Below are 21,283 nucleotides of genomic sequence, written 5' to 3'. Positions count from 1 at the left end.
CAATAATTACATTTATAAGCATATGTGGTTATTGAAAGAGAGAAAATAGAGATTCTCAAATATAGAGATAATCTCTTGCAAAAGGTGACTGTCCTAGTTTCATATCTGTTACTGTGATAAAACACTCTGGCAACAAAGTGACTGAGTGGAAGAAGAGCTTATTTGGCTTACAATTCTAGATCACCACAAATCATTTTGGGTAAATTAAGGCAGGAGACTGAGACAGCTGATTATACCATATCAACAGTGAAGAGGAGAGAGAGAGAAAGAGAGAAAGAGAGAAAGAGAGAGAGAGAGAGAGAGAGAGAGAGAAAGACCAATCCCGTCTGCTTGCTCACTAGCTCAAGGTCTAGCCTAGGGAATGGTGCCACCCACAGTGGGCTGGATCTTCTATCAATTAACAATCAAAACCATTTCCCAAAAATATAATCATAAGCCAATCTGATTAAAATAATTCCTTATTTGATGATCTCTTCTAAGGTGATTTTAGGTTATATCAAATTGACAATTAAAACTAACCAGTAGCTAATTTTTTTCCAAGTCTTTTAAGTCTCCATTCTTACATTTAGACTCATCTATGAGGAAACAAGGCACAGAAGTATAGGTCACCTTTAAATAGATCGTCTTGATTTGAATAGCCTGTTAACATGTTTGATTGCTAACTGATGGTGAAGGACCCAGCCCACTGTGGGAGGTTAGAGCCCAGAGGAGTTGGGAGTGGGGGGGAAGAGTGTGGTAGAAATATTGTAAATATTGTACTCATTGATGAGCTCTCAAAAAATTTAAAATAATGTAAAAAATATTTCTAAGCTCCACCACCACCACCACCACCTACAGGTTATATAGTCAACACAAATTGCTGCCAAGGGAGTATATTGACTGGCAGAGCTGCCTGCAAGTTGCTCAGGGAGCTCCAAGAACACAGTTTTCATGAGTTTGTGGGAATGGTGAACCTTTTAATGCCATGGCTATCTTTGAATCGCAAAGGCTCCTATAACTTCCTAACCAAAAATAAACCTTGCTGGCTTGCTAAGCTGGACTTGAGTAGAATCATTTCATTTGTCTGTTACTGATAACCTGACATTTCTTCACATCCTTCCAGAAAAGCCATGCAATAAGCTCAATTTACACCTGAGAAGGGTAATTTCTTACACATAGAAGTTGCATTGTTTACAGGAACTAGTACTCCGATCGAGGGATAGTTTAAAAGAAAAACAGAAAAAGAAAAAAGTACCTCAACAAGGCCTCTACTGAGGACCCAAAATACCAGAATAAAGTAGTTTTTAAAACTGCATATATTTTTTTAAATTACATCACTTGAGAAACCTGCTGGCATAGAAAAGCAGGAAAATGTCAGTCATAAAAGTAGAAATTATGGAAGTTTCAACACGTCTAGGATGTGTAAGTGAAGGACACAGTGAGACTTGGATAAAGGCACGTATAGGAGAGCAGGGGTGGGGAGCATTGGTTAGTGTCCATTACAGCAAAGCTTGGAATGAGCTATCATCACAGGCAGCATTTGTAAAAGCCAAATCATTTCCTTTGGGCTAGACTCACCCAGCCTTCCACTCTTAATCTGGTTTCATTGGTAAGTTTATCTCCCAGGGAAAGGGCATATTGACAAGCTGACTGGCAGTTACAATTGTAAACTAATAAATTGCATTTTTCAGGTATACAGTAATGTCTTGTGAGTTTTATTGAATTTGATTAACTATCTAAAGTCCTTAGCATTTTCAAATCAAAAGCTGAAAGGTCAGTTCTCAGTCCTTGGTAACCTTACTAGGAGACACTACCTAGGAAGCCCATCCTGGATAGTTTATTACCTTCTAATCATTACAATTACCAGCCTTCAGGGAGCTGCTGGATCCCAGAGCTCACACGATTGCCACTTATACATTCCTTAGTAACTTGGTCAAGGTCATCCATTAAGGCCCCTAGAAAGCACCTAACAGACCCAGAGTACTCTTATCTGAGTACTTCCATCTTCACATAGGCCCAGCTTGGGCTACAGAGTAACAAACTCTTCTAACACAGAGTGATTGGTGTATGTGCAGGAGGTACACGAGAGTGTCACACGGGAGGAACAGTGAAGTAGGAAAAGGAGAGAAGGCAGGCAGGAGAAGGTAGGAAATGCACTTCTTTAAATGCTTCTAGTTTCTCTATGACTAGTGGGATATACTGTGCATAGTAATAACCATTTGAATTGCCTTGCAAATTGCTTGCTCTTATCACTTGCCAAGTTTTTAAAAACTTTCTTCCCTCTCTTTATTTGCTGTGGGTCTTCTATATTTCACGTCAATATTTTTCATATATATTAAACATATGGCAAAATTCTATTGACAAAGTTCTTAGGTTTTATGGCATTTGCTACTGTACAGAATTACTTTTATATTTTTAAGTATTTCTGTTTTATTTCTTGGGAAGTTTTTCTCTCTATTCTCAAGTAATTCTGTCAGATTTTTTTCTAGTAATTTCATTTTTTTCAGTGTTTCATTTCTGCCTCTAATAATGACAAGAGTTCAAATTATTTTTAAAAAACCACACCTGCCTCAGATTTCCTTCTACTACTTATGCCCACTATTTTAATATTATTATTACAACAAAGGGCCAAAGACAGGCATGGTGGAGCATGTCCCTAATCTCATACTTGGGAGGTAGAAGCAGTAAGTTCAAGAGTTCAAAGTCAACCTTGGCTACCAAGTCAGTTCAAGGCACCCTGGGATCCACAGGACTATCTCACAAATGGGAAGGGATAGCTTGAGAACTATAGTATATATTATAAAAGGCACATTGTGTAGAGATCCCACCCTTTTCTGCTTATTTAACTGATTTTGACACTAACATCCAGATCAACCTTCATACACCTTTTAACTATCAAACATTATTACATAATACAACTGTGAAGTATAACAAACTGGCTATGTATAGGTATACAGGCTGTGCCTATACAATCCATTTCCACAGTGCTGCTAAGTACCGGAGAGAAGAAAAATCTCTTCATTTATGTTTCTGCTTAAAAGACCACTTCTTCAAGGGCCTCTGTGTGGCCATCTATAAATGCTCCGCTCACAGTATTCTGCACTGCTGTCTTTTCAAATACATTTCTTTCAATTATTTGACACATATATGCCATCTCACACTTATCCTACAACAATAGCAATGATCTTGTTTACCTCCATGTATCTCCAATAGCTATGACTACAAGGATGATTTCTAACAGGCTGAACAAATAACAGTTGAGCATGTAATCAGGAAAGAGCAAAAGTACAAGGCAACCATAAACCAGAAGCTGCCCCGTTACCCAGCTGCTCTCAGGGGTGTGTGTAGATACAGAGGTCACTTTCCTTTTTAAGATTCCAGTTGTCTATCAGCAGATCCCTTGTTCTTAGAATACAACAAGAGCATGTTGTGACTCCAATACCTCCAATGACAGACACTATCATTGTTGTTGAAGGAATATATCCCATGAGGCCACTGTGCTTTGCTGGGAGTCAATTCTGGAAACATATACTTGAGCCCACTCCTCCAAACCTCTCAATAGCTTTACGAGGAAAGGATGGTAGCTTCAAAACTCTCATTAATATTCTTCATTCTCTCTGTAACAGCTAGCATGGCTTGAGACCTACAAGTTATTAAAGATATAAAGATGAAAAACTGTATATTATCAACTTCAAAAGTATTATGTATTATATAATTCTATAATACAATAGAGAACACATACAAAACTAGCATAAAAGCATGGATATTTATACAGGAAAAAAGAATTACTAAATACACTAAAATATTCTTGTAGTTATCTCTGTTGGTAAACTGTATGTAATAAATTCTATTTTTGCTTATGTTTTCTCTAATATTTCTTTTAAGGGGGGAAAAAAACCTTTATCCCCCTCCTCACCATTTCAAACAAAGAAAAAAAGCCCTCCAAAAGGGGAGAAGGTCTAAATGTATTTTGGAATGTTATAGGCAATTTAGACTGAAGGTACTAATCTGAACACAACATCGTAATTTATTATGTATTACACCCCTAAAGGAAGAGCAATGTGCCCGATAATCCAGCAACCAAACATGCACCTACTTCAGTGGTACAAAGGGCAGCCAGCTATCTTGGGAACTAAACCTGAGGTGAGAGGAGGCAGGCTGCAGCTGTTGGAAAGTCTGCTGTTTACTGTAGAAGCACATCCCTTAGAACTGACTACAGTAAACAGAATGTCAAGTGCCTTTCTCTACCCAGTGGCTCAATGAGATTTTTAAAAAGGCAAGATTCACTGAGTTCCTTTAAGACTCCTTCCAAAACCATGTCATTCTAACTAACATGTATCTATTTCTGGGTTGTTAACAGTTCAGCTCTTCATTTTCTCTACCCATGAGCTACCAAAAACTTGTAGGACCAAAACAAGGCCTTTATTCGCAAGCAAAAATGGCCATGAAGTGCCCCACATTCATAATTGTCAAACTTTCCTATTAGCTCTGAATCATTGAATAATACCACTATCTGATACTTTAAAATAATTCTTAAAAATAAATTTATAAATGGGTCAATGAACCAAACTGCGTTTTTTTTTTTTTAAAGAAATGAAAATGACTAATAGGTATTTTTAAAAGTATTCAACATCTTTAGACATCAGGGAAATGCAAACGCAAACTACTTTGAGATTCCACCTCACCCCAATGAGAATGTTTTCTCATGGAGAGAACAAAGGCCAGCACGCTGGGCAGAGCTCCTGGTCTGTGTGTGGACTGCTGCTACTAGGAGTATCAAGAATAGCCACTGTGGAACTCTGCTGCAGTCTTCTCCAAACAAAACAAAAACTAGAAAGCCAGGCAGTACTGGTGCCCTTTATCCCAGCACACTGAAGGCAGAGGCAGGCAGATCTGAGTTCAAGACCAGCCAGGTCTACAGACAGCCAGGGTTTCACAGAAAAACCCTGTCTCAAAAATAAATAGATAGATAGATAGATAGATAGATAGATAGATAGATAGATAGACAGACAGACAGAAAGAAAGAAAGAAAATAAATAAGTAAAAATGTAATTACCATGTGACCAGCAATATCACTCCTGAACATCTGCTCAAAGGACTCTATAGCTCAGAGATACTTGCATATTCATGTTTATTACTGCTCTATTCATAACAGCAAGGAAATGGAATTAGCCTAGATGTCTGTCTACACCAAATGGATAATGAAAGTGTAGTACTGAGCCTGGTGTGGCAGCACATGCCTTTAATTCCAGCAATCTGTAGGCAGAGGCAGGAGGATCTCTAAATCTGAGGTCAGCCTGGTCTACAAAGTTCCAGGGCAGACAGGACTGTTACACAGAGAAACTGTCTCAGAAAAACGAAACAAACAAACAAACAAACAAAACCAAGTAGTATAGAATCTGCAGAAGAATGAATGGATCTAAAAATTATTAAGTGGGATAACTCAGACACATGACACATGTTTTCTCTCTTAATGATAAATGAGAAAAAAATCATGAAATTAGGAAGGGAACACAAGATAGAACTGGTTTTGAGTTAGTTCGGTGATCAAATATATGTTTTATGATTAAGTACAAGAATGAACAGAAAGGAGGAAGGTCAAAAACAAATTATGTAATAAAATACCAAAATACAAACTACCACTTTGTATGCTAATTTAAGTAAGTTAAACTTGGATCAAAGCTGAAGCTAGAAAATGGTATACAAGTTACCTCATAAAATAAATTACATTATTTTTACATAAAATGTAAAAAAAGTCATGTATCATTTCTTTTAAATGTGCTTGGATGACTAGTTTTTTAACAGTAAGTTTAAATTTTTTTCCTTTCAAGTTTAATTTGGAAAGAAGTTAGAAACAAACTTTTGAAAGACAAAGATGCTGGAAACTGTGGATCTAGAATGTACGTTCAAATGGGCATGGGATAATCCTCTGTCACCACTGTTATCTTTTAAAAGAATTAGGTAACAAACTGTTAAACCCTTAATTTTTAATGAATACACATAACGTTATCTTGAAAAACAGGTTGTCAAAAAACTCCCAATATTTATGTGTTCTACAGTTTTGTTTCAAAGCAAAAAAATATCCAGGGCTTTCTAGAATTCTACAATATATATACAAATAATCCAAGAAACTTTGCTAAAATATAATTGGGATATTTATTGTCTTCTTTACATATTCATAAAAAATCGTATCAGTCTTTCCAAATGGCTGGCCTTAAAAATCAAATAGGTGTAAGATAAAATTCAGTTTTAAGATCTGCAAAACACACCCCAAAGACAAAAATACTAATTATTTTTGCCACAATTAGAAACAGATGACCCAGTTTAAGTAAGATCTGACATTTATAAATTGAATATATTAAGCTAATAAATAAAAGTATTAATCAGAGCAACTACAGATAAAGTATATTATGTGTGTATTTTCCAGGTTCATTAATATAGTTGTATTTCTAGAGTACCAAGAACTCTCAGATCCAGAATTGAAGAATGGAGTTTAGCCAGCACTTTTTCGTCACTTTTATTTAAGATGCACTACATGCCCATGATGCAGGTAGGGAAAGAGTTTTAACTCCATGCATAAAGGATAAGACAGACTGGTACTATGCCAAACGTGCACTGAGTCAATTAAGATGTTGTTCAAAGTTTCTTTTATTTAATGGTGTCCATGAAATTAAGTGCAGCACACTGTACACACGTCCAAATATCCTCTTCACTTAGTTTCCTGAGCTTTCTTTGCATTCTGTTTTTCTTTTGCCTAAAAATTAAAGACAGCACATTATGAACTCCTCAAAGATTGTTTTAGATCATACTAAAATAAAATGTATCCAATGGTATTTGCAAGGGATAAGGCTTATGCAGCGTTCACACTACTAGAGCCTGTGTGGTGGGACTGTAGTCCTAGTTACTGGACACTGTGATGTAAGAGAGCAGCCGGCCTGGCAACATAGAAAGGAAAGGTATTAATGAATAAACAAATGAAAAGTACTGAAATACCCGAGTGTGTTCTGAGACACTGAGAGCATGGCAGTTTATAACTTGAGACTTGCAACTTTTGTTGAATTGTAAGGTTATTTACCCTCAGTAGAATGATCATTTTTGGTTTACAGAAGATCAAATGTACTGATTATAATAATTAAAATACACTCATTCTATAAAGCTAAACAACCATACATATTTGTCCATTTCTTACTCAAACTAAGTCTAATAAAATTATTTATACTTCCATTATATTGAAGTAAATGAACTTAACATAGTTCTGATGAGCTTATTAAAATATCACTAAAAGAATACATATATATATATATATATATGTGTGTGTGTGTGTGTGTGTATGTATCAGTATACATATATATACATATATGTATATAGTATTAGTAAATTTATTAGACCTAAATGTTTTTCAACATGATCTCATAATTACAATATTAAATGCAGTAATTCTATTTGTTACTAAAGTAACCAAAGAAAAGAAGAAAATGCTCAGAGACGTTATCAAAGTTGACCAAAATCACACAGTTAACATACAGTGAAATTTCAATAGATGTCAAAGACACTTGTTCTCAAGCAGTGCTTTTCAATATGTACGCCAACTGGGGTCCCTATTTAAATGTCGGATGATAATTTAGTATAAAACAAATTCTCAGGTGACACCAATTCTGCTGGTCTTTGAAAACGAACCATAGGGGCTGGTGAGATGGCTCAGTGGGTAAGAGCACCCGACTGCTCTTCCGAAGGTCCAGAGTTCAAATCCCAGCAACCACATGGTGGCTCACAACCATCCGCAACGAGATCTGGCGCCCTCTTCTGGAGTGTCTGAAGACAGCTACAGTGTACTTACATATAATAAATAAAATAAATCTTTAAAAAAAAAAAAAAAAAGAAAACGAACCATAAATGAGAATTCCACATTATATAATCCAAAAATAGGATAATTAGAACTACTTTAACTTTTTGACATATCAGGTACTACTATGCAGCAGTATGATAAAACTAAGAGCTTTGCATTAGACTTAATGGATGTGGTGGCACAGGCCTATAATCTAGCTACCTGCGGGGGGGAAGCTGATACCGAATGGTTAGTTCAACACCAGCTGGATAAAATGGCTAAAAATAGTTGGATGCAGTTCAGTTGTAGCCTGTGAAAAGCCCTTGAGTTGAGAGAGGGGGGAGGGGGCAAACCACAGAAAATCAAAAGCAAATTATTAAAACATGTATACATAAAATACACGTATTATCTAAAGTCTAACTACTACATAAAAGTAGTAAAATTAGTTACCTATATAAACATTTTTAATCAGTAGAATGACTTGGAATTTAATTTGTATACCCTATCCTATACAAAATTTCATTCCTTTTCCCATTTGGATTCTTTATTTTTGAGACACAGTTTTATCTTCTAACCCAACCTGGTTCTACAGCGCACAATCCTCCTACCTAGGCTTCCTAAGAGCTGAGATTACAGACATGCAACCCCACCTCTAACAAAGCTTCCTATACAAATGGATTTCAGTTACAATTGAAATTCAATTAACAATGTAAAGAAAAAAAGAGAAAAGTATTTAGTATCTTGCTCTTGGTCTCTAGAGTTTACAAAATGTTTACTAAAATTAACAAAATTATTGTGATCGTTGTCCTACTTTCTTTATTTAAGAGACAGAAGTTGGTTTAAGGATCAGCTACTTATTATCAATTGAGTCTAAATTCAATTCATTTGTATCCCTTTATCAACTACATTCATGGTTTTACAAAATAAGGCCCAGAAGTTTAAAAAGGTGAAATAGACAATGATTTAGAAGTACGCATACATATGTATATATACATACATATGGTGAAACTGAATTTCTTACAGTATTGTGAGTGTAGAGGACTCACAAATAGAATCTTAATCTAGCTAATTTTATGTTTCAGGGGACAGATTTGGTTTATGGTACAATAAGATTTACAACTATTTTTAGGTTACCTCCTGAGCAATGTATACAACTCTCACATAACAAAACCATGAAATTTTACTCAATGTCACTAGAGTCACAAGACCAAGGGAAAATTAGTTGTCTTTTGCTTTTTACTCAATATAATGAAAATTTTTTGCCCCAACTACTTTCACCATTGACTATATACACAGCTGTCTCAGTCAAAGTCCAACCTTAGATAGACCTGGCATCTAGCACCACTAAAAGGCACATCCTTTCTGTGTGGTTCCTCCTACCCCTTTCACACTGTAATAGCCAGTTTCTTTAACGGAGGGCTGGGGGAACAGCCAACCAACTAAATTCCACATGTTCCAAATCCGAATCCGAGTCTAGATTCTATACATAATTGTTCTTGAAAGTATTATGATTAAGAAATTCCTTGACAGCTTTTTATTGTGTTTAACTTTAAAATATAATCTATTTTACCTGCCTTTCAATTTGCTTTGTTTATTAGCAGAGAGCTCCAAAGTGGTATAACTTCTTTAGTTTTTTTTCTTTTTTTCACAAAAGGATTACAAAAATACATTTGCTAAGAAAATTATTTAGAACTTAATATATTTGTCTGAAATTTTTCACGACTTTGTGCTGAACTAATCTCAAGATACTATGCAGCAGGCTATAATTGTTTTATTCCTTGCCAACCCATGCCACAAGTTGTTTGAGATTTACATCATAACAAAATGTCTAGAATATAATTTGCAGCTAGACAAATGAGATGAACAATTTAAAACATTTCAATCAAATGTTAAATCCAAATACCCTCAGAACCTAGAAGTTAGCACTGTACAGGTAGAAACAATAAATATACATCATTTGTATAATATTACAGGATAAAAACTTCTAAAAACTAGGTAGTCTAGACAGTCAATAACTACCTTCCTTAAAAAACTGCCAACAGAAAGCTCTCAACAGAGCTGGTTACACTAACATTACATAGTCATATACTGCCACCTTGTGTCCAAAACAGTCTTTACAAAGGTTTACTCTAAGCTCACAAAACCACCATCAATCATCATTTGGGGAATATAGTCATGGACAATTTAAAAAAAAAAATTCACACCAAATTTTTTCCTAGTCTACACAAAAATACTGCATTTTAAAACAAACTTTAAAGAACAGTTTGCGTTGAATAAAGTGATAACCTGTCCATAAGTTTCAATGAGAAATTGTGTTCAGGATAACTCTGAATTCTGAATCCACTTGCGTCAACTTCCAAGTACTAAGACCATAGGTATGCACCACCACACCCATCACTATTTAATATTTTTAAAACAGAAAGAGGTCATAGTGTCTCAAAGAAAACCATCCAGATGTCCTGATAACAATTTGAGGATCACAGGGTTCAAGTTGATAATACACAATTGAAAATCAGTTTCCCATCTTAGAATACCCCGAGGAGCATGAACATAAGTTACCAGTCTTCTACAGTATGTTTAAATTTAATGCTAAAAAGTGAGTCGTATGTTTCAGGTAATAAGGCACACACAAATATATTAGGAGTTCAAATCTCAGTATTATTTTATATTTATAGTATGAAATATCTGGGACAAAATGTATGTTTGCTCTGTATACTTTAAAATCAATAAGAAAAATATACCTACCATGTATTCTTGTCTTTAAATTAATGGTCCAAATTTTTATTTGCCTAGTAGTGTCTTCTCAAAGTGTTTCTCAAAATGTGGTACACAGATCAGTTGCATTAGAATCACTTGGGAAACTTATTAAAGATTCTTTCCCCTACATGGGAATATCTGGGGAGGGGGCCAGGTAACATGTAATTTAAAGAGCATCCAGAGATGGTCATTTTCAGAAATGCTGATTTACAATATAAACGTATAAACAATTTAATTGTAATTCATTTATTCCTTGAATATTTTATTAAGTGCTTAACACTGAAGAGTAAATCTTAGAAATCAGAATTTTCCACTTATTTGTTAGTTATCCCTCAGTGAGAAGGATTCTAGATTAGGAATAAGAAACCTGTGTGCTAGCCAAACTATTCTTTTATCCCCATCAATGTCCATTCTAGTTCTAAATCCTGGTATCAATGCAAAATTTTACAAAATTAACTAAGGAAAAAAACCTATTATTTCAGTTATTAACAATAAAAATTTATTTTTGTTTAAAGAAAAAAATAGTGTTTTAGTACAGAACAACCTGCGTTGTAAACACTAAGACTTACGGGCTGATACGGTAGTGGGGCAATACCTGTTTTTGTTTTAAAATACCAGGCTACATTACTTCTCTTAGAATGCAAACACCAAGCAAAAGAATAACACTACAAAATACAAAACCCTAGGCAAAAAATAACTACACAATGCAAAACACTAAGCAAAAGAATAAATCTACCAAAGCCCCAGATATTTTATCACCATTCATGTTCATAACAATGATGGACTGGGGGAGAACCTAATCTAGCTTGAGTAGTCACCAATAAAGCACTTACCTTTTCCACAAGCGGAATCAACTGCTGGTGTTCAGCTAAGGTCTTTAACAATTCCATAATGAAAGGCAAGTAATTATGCTTCCTTCTGATATTTTCAATCTGAAAATAAAACACATTTTCTGATTCTATCATCTTTTTGCATTCAATTTAAAATCTTCATTCTCATGAACAGTATTAGGAATAAGATTTGATCCTCCTGATAATAAAGAATGTAAAACAAGTAGTAAGTATTTTCTAGGCACAACATTTTCCCCTCAGCTTAGCAAACTGGTTTTTTAAAGTCCTTTCTGAACAATCTTCTGTAGGAAAAAAAGAAGCCTATTGCAAGGATATTTATAAAAACATAAGCTGTGAAAACCAACTCACCAAGGTCTACAAGATAAACACCCCTGCTACTGTAACTACACACTACTGAAGCCAAGACTAATGAGAGCAGCTCTAGTTTTAAGTTTCATACATTTTCTTGAGGACTTTTATTACTCAGTGAGGATGGATGGTAGGGTAAGTCTGTGCCTGTGAACACACTCTCCCGAGTCATGTGCTGCTTCCTTTCACTGAGCTATAATACATCCCATCTAGTAGATGCTCCTTTCCCGTTTGTAAGTCACTCCATTTCCTCAAATGAATTTGAATTTTTAATTTCTTTTAAACTAGGTGTAATTTGTTATATGTTCTTACAATTAAGTCATAGGTAATGTGTGCACCATCTTAGTATTAGTGACAAGGAAAATAATGGTTGAAATTATCATCTCATACTCCCCCATTGCCAAAAACTTGTCCCTTTAACATCATTAACAGTGATTTGTTGCCTGTTGAGTACAAGGTAACATTGGGCTGACAAAGTAAGCAAATGCAACAAAAACCTAGTCCTTGCCTTGAGCATCACATGAAAAGGGAATCTTGTACTACTTCGGTATATAACCATTAGGCATCCAATATCTAAGTCCTCCTTCTACTTTCAGCTTACTGAACAGACTCTAAGTGAAGGAAGTCAGCAGTTACATAACTGCTTGTTATAACTAAAGAAAATTAAATAAGGATTCTCAAAAGCCTTAGAATTTTAAAAGAAAAAAATCAAGAGACAGAATTTCATGTAATTTGAAGGCATAGTGATTTGGTTATACACTTAAGATAGAATATATACTAAGGAATAAGACAGACTATAAAAAAACTTCACCTGTTAATACTAGTGCCATAGATAGACAGATAGATAGATAGAGATAGGATGAAGCCGGGCAGTGGTAGCGCACAACTTTAATCCCAGCACTTGGGAGGCAGAGGCAGGTGGATTTCTGAGTTCGAGGCCAGCCTGGTCTACAAAGTGAGTTCCAGGACAGCCAGGACTATACAGAGAAACCCTGTCTCAAAAAAAGCCAAAAAAAGAGAGAGAGAGAGAGAGAGAGAGAGAGAGAGATAGGATGAGATCCATTACTTTCTTACTATCTTAAGAAATTAATTTAAAAAATTTAAGTATTATTATTCATGAAGCAAATGAGTAATGTTCAGAGGAACCAAAATTTCCATATTAATATTTAAGGCTAAGAAGTACTGAACTGTAAAAAAAGAAAATATCCAAGAAAACAAGACTAAGAAGTAGAAGTATTATATTAATTCATCTAGCACTAGAAACAAAAATGTACTTCTTAACCTGAAAAAGCCCTACAACAAGCAAGCAGCCAGGCAAGCACCTAGTGCGTTTTAAACCATTTTCAGCTAGTTTGTGGTAGCATGCATCAGTATTCCAGCAGGAGGTTTACCACAGGTTCAAGGCTATTGTCCTTTATATACAGTTCACTACAGGCCAGGCACAGTCACACAGCCAGGGTTACATTTGAGACTGTCTCAAAAACAAACAAAAAAACAAAACCATAATTTATTCATTTTTCTACTACAGAAACTCAGAACTTTGCAAAAAATGGCTGCAAGTCTTGATCAAGGCACTACACAAGAAGAGTCATCACACTACACAGCACAGAAGCTGTCAAAGCCTACAGACACAAGGTCCTGATTGTCCCCAGTAGTCACAGGTAGGAGGACACCCTGGACATCAGGAAGAATAGTAGGTACAGTGAACTGAGACATCTAACAGGATAAAAGTCTGTTCATAATAGCATTTAAAAAGTGAAACTCTGTCAAGTGCCTGATAATCAATACATTATTCTGAAAACTCACCAATGATGGAAAGCAATCAAGCAGCCAACATACTTTCATCAAAAAATTTACTAAAATATTATAGCCTATTTTTTAAAAACATACCTTATATCTCTTTAACTTTTGTACCTCTTCTTCAATAAGCATCTGGTTTCTGGCAACTTCTGACTGAATAGCACTTAACACAGTACTACCTTGATCTGTATCCATGGGTTCCTCCTTAGGGGGAAAAAAAAGAAACAGTACCCTAATGACTGTGACTTAAGTCCTGACAACATTTAAATGATTCATATAATTATTTTCATATTTCAACTTTGTAGACAAGAATATTAGCCCAATAAGAAAACAAATTAATAGATAAAAGCCTTAAATATACCTTCCATATTTCTGTTCTAGAATATTTGACTTTCACCTACTACCAATATTGTAACATATATTCCTAAAATCTATTAAATTACAAAATAAATTTGCTTAAACTATCTGTACTGGCTAGTTTTGTGTCAACTTGACACAGCTGGAGTTATCACAGAGAAAGGAGCTTCAGTTGAGGAAATGCCTCCATGAGATCCAACTGTAAGGCATTTTCTCAATTAGTGATCAAAGGGGAAAGGCCCCTTGTGGGTGGGACCATCTCTGGGCTGGTAGTCTTGGGTTCTATAAGAGAGCAGGCTGAGCAAGCCAGGGGAAGCAAGCCAGTAAAGAATATCCCTCCATGGCCTCTGCATCAGCTCCTGCTTCCTGACCTGCTTGAGTTCCAGTCCTGACTTCCTTGGTGATGAACAGCAGTATGGAAGTGTAAGCCGAATAAACCCTTTCCTCCCCAACTTGCTTCTTGGTCATGATGTTTGTGCAGGAATAGAAATCCTGACTAAGACACTATCTTTAAGATATGATCAAAGGACTTTTTAAAAAAATTTTCTCTACCGTTAGCTGTCTTTTCCAACCATATTTATAGCCATAAAAAGGTAATCATTAAGATTGGTAAAAATTATATGTACATTTACATATATGAAATTAACTCCTACAAAAATACACTCTTGATTAATTGTAAGAGAAAATAGCTAAAATAATTCATTATTAACATTTAGCATCTGTCATGTTACTCTTTTAGTGATTTAATTTAATTCTCATGAGAATATTTTATGAGCACTATAATATTCATGCTTCATTAAGAAACTGAGAAAAATATCAAGTGTAAAGTAACATAAATTCAGAATATTGCCCCTTAATTAAATCTATTATGAATATGAAAATCAATTTTTTTCCCCTGAGCGCATACAGTACCTATGCAAAAAACTTTATACTCAAAGCCCAAAGGGAATGCAAAGAAGTGAGGCTCAACTAGCAAGAGTGCTTCCTGTTCAAGCATGATGACCAGAGTTCAGATACCACAGACAAAGCCAGGAATGGCCATATACATGCCTAGAACACTGGTGAAGTAGAAATCAAAGACAGGAAAATCGTTGGGACTTGCTGGCCACTAGCCTGGTTCCAAACTTAAGTTACAGACCATCCCTCAAAAAAAAAAAAAAAAAAATAGCAGTGTGTGATAGAACAAGATACTACATAGCCTCCTCCAGCTTCCCCACATATCCACTCTTGACAGTCCCCCCCATCCCACCATATACACAACCAAGGGTGTGTGCCTGTGTGCCCACAAACCTCTGCAAGTTGTCTTTGTAACTCTGCTATCTTCTGTTCATATATCATTTTTCTGTCAGATACAATGGCCATTAAATTAAATCGAATTTCTCCTTCACTATACCTATAAAAAAGTTTTAAAATGCAATAAAAATTATAAAATCACTAGTATTAAGATAATTCATTGTGATTACTACATAATGGAGTAAGTAAAATTATTAGTAGCCTAATAATAAAAACTGGACATTTTAATAAAGTTTTGTATATGAAAGAGCATAATATAGCAAAAGATTATCTAAATTTCATCAACTGCAAGTACTTTAAATGTTCCATACTACTATGAATTTTATTTAAGACATTAGAAATAACATGTTTTCATCACTCCTCCTTATAAGAAATAGGGCAATTATTACTTCAATTCTCAGAGAAAAGAATTAAACCAAGACATTACATTTGCTAGCGTCTACTGAATGACACTAAACATTTCTCTCAAGTCATGATGTACTGTTGGTAAGTGAATTTTAAACTTTATTTATAACTCACACATAAATATAAAATATTAATTTTAATGTATAATTATAGCAAGTAGTAAAATTACTACCCTGATACCAAAAAAAAACCCCTCATAACAGTATGAACTGCCCTAATTTTGAAATTACCTATAATACATAAGAAGACTTAATCTAGATAATAATATACTATAAAACATAGGCCTATATTTGTATTAGTTCAAGACAAAATACTTCAAAAGTGTCTTAAAATTCTAGTCATCAGAAAGAATATGATCAAATATATCTAATGCTTTAAATTATGTGAAAATGTTTAAAATTTTCTAGGCCTTTTAATTCTATGTTCCTAACCCTATCAAATATAACTGAAATTTGTGGAAAAAAAATATATTAAAAGGAAAAAGAAAAAGTGGGTGTCAGGGGAGGAAACTCACAGTAGATCTGAAGAATCCTCAAGTGACATGGAATTGTGCTGGGTCTACCTAGCTGTGACATTACAGTGTACCTTTTTACGATTACAAGATAAACAGTACATATAACCCACCACTTCCTATAACTGAACATGTTTATATAACTATTTCAAAATAACTTCATCTTGAAAATCCTCAAACAACAGTCCAAAACTACCTGAACAAATATTTAGCAATAGTTAGCAGCTCATTTAGGGCTGGTATTGTAGTTCAGAGGTAGATCATTTGCCTAGCATACCTGAAGCCCTACGTTCAAACCCCTGCACTGCCAAAAATTAAAATGAAATAAAACAGAAATCCCCACTTCATGGATGTCAATGTATTTGTCATATCATTAAATAACATTTCTAAAATACATTTGTTCAATACATTAATTCAATCAAGAGTAGGTCAGATATTTAACATAGAACATTAAAAAATTGAAACTTTTATAATTAAAAAAGAAAACAAAGAAACAAACAAAAACCTTAGAAACGAGATTTATATATGAATGACATTAGTGGAGCATTACTTTTGAATCCTTTTCTCTATTACTGGCCTCACTGCAGTAATCCAGTCATCTTGATTGCATGCACCTAGAAGGAAATGTTAGACAAGAAAAGGCAACATTAACTAACATTCAAAGTTTTAATCAACAATACTTAAATAAATTGAGGGCTTACACAAATGTCTTAAAGGTCTCAGAATGTAGCTTACTCTATCTGAAGACAAGAAATACTGATGCAGCCTTGGCAAAGCTCAAATTTTAGGTGTGAGCCACCATGTGTTGTGGATTCTTTTTAGTGTAATTATGTTAAGCTTTAATTCTTATTTTTTAATAAAAGAATATATTATCATTTGTATTGTTGTACTATCATTTAACATCATGTCATGCTATCATGCAACAGACATGTTGGTAGTCACTAAAATATTTGAGAAAGCAAGGAATCAGTTAGGAAATTAAGTCACTTAAATGTACAACAATGAGATAAAGATCAATACACTGAGTAATAGAGTGCTTGCCTAGCACACTGTAGCTCAGGTATGTTCATCCTCTCAGTCTCTCTCATCCCTTCACTCACTAGGTCACCCTCCCTCCTCCCCTTCTGTCACACAAATTCTTTAAGCAAATTTTTTTAGGTTATCATGTTTAATAGATGACAAAACTAAAAACTAGGGAAAAAAAAGAAACCAATACGCATGTCAGTGGTAAAATAAGGATTCAATCCTTACTGTGTGATTCTCTAAAAATATAAAATTAAAAAATTGATAAGGAGTAGTAGAGTGAAAAGTATAAAAATATATCATATGCATGTATGGAAATGTTATAAAGGATAAAAACTACTTTTTACAACTACTATATGTTAGGAAAAATTCAAACAAAATTGAAAACCACTTATAATACAAGGTCATTTAGCCAAAATGCCTTAATCCTCGTTTTCCCAGAAATCACATAACAGCTACTCAATAAATGTAGCGACTCTGTATTGTACTTTGTTTATGTAAAATAATTACAATTGCTGGTCAACAGAAGACATAAGAGTTCAAATTAATTATCAAACTAAGGAAAACTAGCTTCTTAAAAATTATTTTAACAAGGAATATTTTTAGATACAAACCTCTTCTATATGAATTGTTAGTTATAAGTGTGGAAAATGATCATAAATTATGAAATTATAATCAAAACAAACCTACTTATTTGTTGTAGTGATAGGGAACAGGGAACAAGCCTCGGTTACCACCGAGATACATTATAAAATTTAATCAAAAGCATGTATTAGATTCAAATAAAGCAAAGGTTTGCTGTATTGCAATCTAATGCAACAAAGGAAATTTAATGAAGTCACAAAAAAAGAATTACAATTCTTTTGGGAGGAGCCTGGAGTGTAGTTCAGTGATAGAGGCCTTGCCTACCACATATTTATAAGACTGTATGTGCATATGGTGTGTCTGCCTGAAATGTGCATGCTCTGTCTCTGTCTTTCTCTGTCTTGGATGTGCGCATGCTCTGTCTCTGTCTCTGACATAAATTGTTAAGCAATTTTTTAGGTTATCATAAAAAGTGCTTTTCCACACTACCCTACCCTGTGACTCCTCCCCACTCTGGCTGATTCTCTTCATTGCCCACCTGTGCATTCTCATTACAGGTCCTCCAGGGCCAACACCCTTTCCCTCCCTCCCAGGTTTTCATTGCAGAGCTGGGCTTGATGAACTGTCCTGCTGTAACCCCAGAAGGGGGGAGACTGAGGCAGGAGGATCACAAATTCAAGGTCAGGTTATTCAGACACAAAGTCATTATCTCAAAATAAGTAAATTAACTTATTATAATTAAAAATAAATTATGTGAGCTGTGTGTTAAAAACAAATTCATAGGTCCCAAATGAATAGTATAAGTCCTTGCTATATAATCATATCATTTAATTCCATCAAACAGTCAAGACCATATTATACTACCTCAAAGTAGCTTTCATCCTCAAAATTTAAGCAGACCTGCAGCTAACATAAGGGAGAATATAAAATCGTTTTTTTCTTATCCAAAGTAAATACCAGAAGAGAAAACAAATTACCTAAATCAATTGGGCCTTCTCTTAACCCGTCCAGTTCATACAGTCTTCCATTGACTGGAACATAACTGACAAAGTGAAAAGCATCCTCCTCTTTGGCTGGTGTCTTTGTATCAAATTCAAACATCTGCTGTCTGCAGTAAAGAAAAGAGTAAGAGCCCCCAAAAAAGCAAATACAACAAAAATAAGAGATAGAAAATGGTAAGATAGAGAGTCAGGGACAGATAGATGATAGGCAGACGGACAGAGAGACACACATACAGTTCTTTACCTGGCAAAACTGTTGTGCACTTGTCGAATCACATCTGAGTTACTCAATGCCAGCCCCTTCATCTAAAACAATTTTGAAAAGTAGCCTATTATAACAAGAACAATCACAAATAGGTCATTTTAAGATTAAGAAGGCTACTCACAGCTGCATCAAAACTTTGGGAAAATTCTTTAAATTCTGATAATGTCTCTCCTAAATGCACATCTTGATGTGTACAGTTCAGTAGTACACTTACGATAGCCTGAGTGGCACAAGCATTATTAATTACCTATAAAATATAAAAAGGAAGAGTATTATGAGTCTGTTTTAATTTTTTTTTTAAGTTGATCATACACCCTTCAAACAGAAGTAGTCTTCAAATTCTATTTCATATAGCACTGGCATAAACTTTTAGTTTCCATTCTGGTCTACTTTCAGGAACTTGATAAAATTCTTGTGTGGAAGATTCTAGACAGTCAAAGAAATTTAGTAACCATTAAGACTGCAAACAAGTCCAGTCAAGGCAGCATGACCAATCAGCCTAACCTAAAACAGATAACTACAACAAAATAACTTGTCCTCCCTCCTAACTTCCTTCTTCCTAAACTTACTCTTCTCCAATTCAGCCATATCTAAGTATTCAGCCCAAGCTTTAACTCCTCTAGATGGCTTGTAGACTGAAATTCTGCAACAGCTCATTCCCACTCTCATTTCAATCTCTAATACAAGTATATACTGTCCATAGATAGCCATAGTGTTACCATCATACAGTATGTTCAACAGATTACATGGACCTTACATATACAAAAGCAAAAAAAAAAAAAAAAAATTAAAAAGAAAAAAGGTGCCTCCTTTTGTACCGGAGTTTTCTGGGTACTTTACACATACCAATTATTTCAATCTTCTCAACGAACTATAAAAATGTATTCTTATTTTACTTTACTTTTACTGAAGCTGAGACACAAAGAATTAAGTGGCTTCCCAAGGACACACAGCTAACCAAGAGACAGTCTGATTCTCCAATTTGTGTAGCAGACATCACACCAAGCTGATTCTGTATGTGGGCTTCTCCAATAAGATCATAAACTATTTTATAAAATCTTATCTTCCACACAGTTCACAACACCTAAAATGTTAAGATTACAGAACTGAAAAACAGAAAAGGAGGCTGGAGAAATGTTCATGTTGCTGCTCTTCCAGAGGACCTGAATTTGGTTCAAAGAGACCAAATCAGACAAATCACAACTATAGCTAATTCCAGCTCCAGGGGATTAAATGCCCCTGGCTTCTGGACTCATGTTTACAAATATACACACTTATACATAATTACGTATAAAATAAAGAAAAGGAAGGAAAAGCTCTGTGAGTTCAAGGCAGGCCTGGTTTATACAGCAAGTTCAATGCCAGACAGGGCCCCCCAATAAGATTCTGTCTAAAAACAAACAAAAACAAAAACACAAAATACGCACCCAGCCCCAATCATAAATGAGGTAAAATGTGGCTTCTACAAAGAAAATAATACTGTTCAAAGATATGAGGAGATGTTCATTATGTACACACCACACACACACACACACACACACACACACACATACACACACAAGGACTAGGATCAAAATAACAAGAATCCATGTAAAAACTACACATGCCTGTCAATACTGTATGAGGGGCATAGATGGGCAGCAGATCCCAAAAGTTCACTGGGTAAAGTTTAGCCTGGCTAAAAAGGTGAGTTTCAGATTCAAAGACCTTGTCTGCAGGCAGTAAGGCAGAGAGAATTACAGAAAGATAACTGATATTCTGCTTTGGCCTCTGTATGTATATATGTGGGATATATGCCTACAGATTTACATACATGTAACATACACACATACAGAGAGAGAGGGTTCCTTAAGCTTTAGTGTTCAACATCATGAGACCCTATCTCAAAAATACAGAATTAAACTTAGTACTGATAAGAATGTTGCTCATGAAGAAACTTGTGAGAAATCACAAAGATACATGAACGACAGGAAACCAAACTAATATAGAAGATAATTTTAACTGACATATATTATATCTTTTCCAAATACAAAATTTTTATAGCTTTGAAAATTTGGGCAGACAATAAAGCAAATAGAATGAATATCTAGAAAGATATGTAAAGAGTTTATATAAAGGAACAAATTGCAATGATATAATTAAGAACTAAAGAGCACTTTTGGTTGTATTAATGTGGTTGCAGCCATAGGGGTCATTTACTAATTTATAAATCAATGATCTTAAAAATTTTTCTAACATATTTTTCATAGAGAAACTAAATAATAAAAACTGAGAAGCTGGGCG

General features: G+C 34.7%; 1 protein-coding gene across 4 annotated transcripts in view; it reads right to left on the bottom strand.

Moving 5' to 3' along the window:
• Positions 1-6,471: 6,471 nt before the first annotated feature.
• The window catches only part of Uchl5 (ubiquitin C-terminal hydrolase L5), a 35,129-nt gene continuing 20,317 nt past the window's right edge, over positions 6,472-21,283 (bottom strand). The window contains exons 4-12 of one of the 4 annotated variants that reach the window (XR_002377354.2): positions 19,122-19,247; positions 18,980-19,041; positions 18,712-18,842; positions 16,677-16,740; positions 15,208-15,310; positions 13,651-13,764; positions 11,395-11,493; positions 10,550-10,699; positions 6,472-6,733 (exon numbers count right to left, since the gene is read on the bottom strand). Coding sequence is in view for 3 of the 4 variants with exons in the window: in XM_021155763.3 (XP_021011422.1) it covers positions 6,689-6,733; positions 11,395-11,493; positions 13,651-13,764; positions 15,208-15,310; positions 16,677-16,740; positions 18,712-18,842; positions 18,980-19,041; positions 19,122-19,247 (744 nt within the window). In the remaining variant the exon portion in view is untranslated. Of the gene's footprint in view, positions 6,734-10,548; positions 10,700-11,394; positions 11,494-13,650; positions 13,765-15,207; positions 15,311-16,676; positions 16,741-18,711; positions 18,843-18,979; positions 19,042-19,121; positions 19,248-21,283 lie in introns of those variants that run through there. The other 3 variants (XM_021155763.3, XM_021155770.3, XM_029480547.1) reach the window with 3 other exon arrangements.

The sequence above is a fragment of the Mus caroli genome, unplaced genomic scaffold (assembly GCF_978045245.1).
Source record: "Mus caroli unplaced genomic scaffold, Mus_caroli_1 scaffold_1, whole genome shotgun sequence".
Classification (NCBI taxonomy): Eukaryota; Metazoa; Chordata; class Mammalia; order Rodentia; family Muridae; genus Mus; species Mus caroli.
Note: the sequence above shows the minus strand (reverse complement) of the source record. Positions and strands in the feature narration are given on the sequence as shown.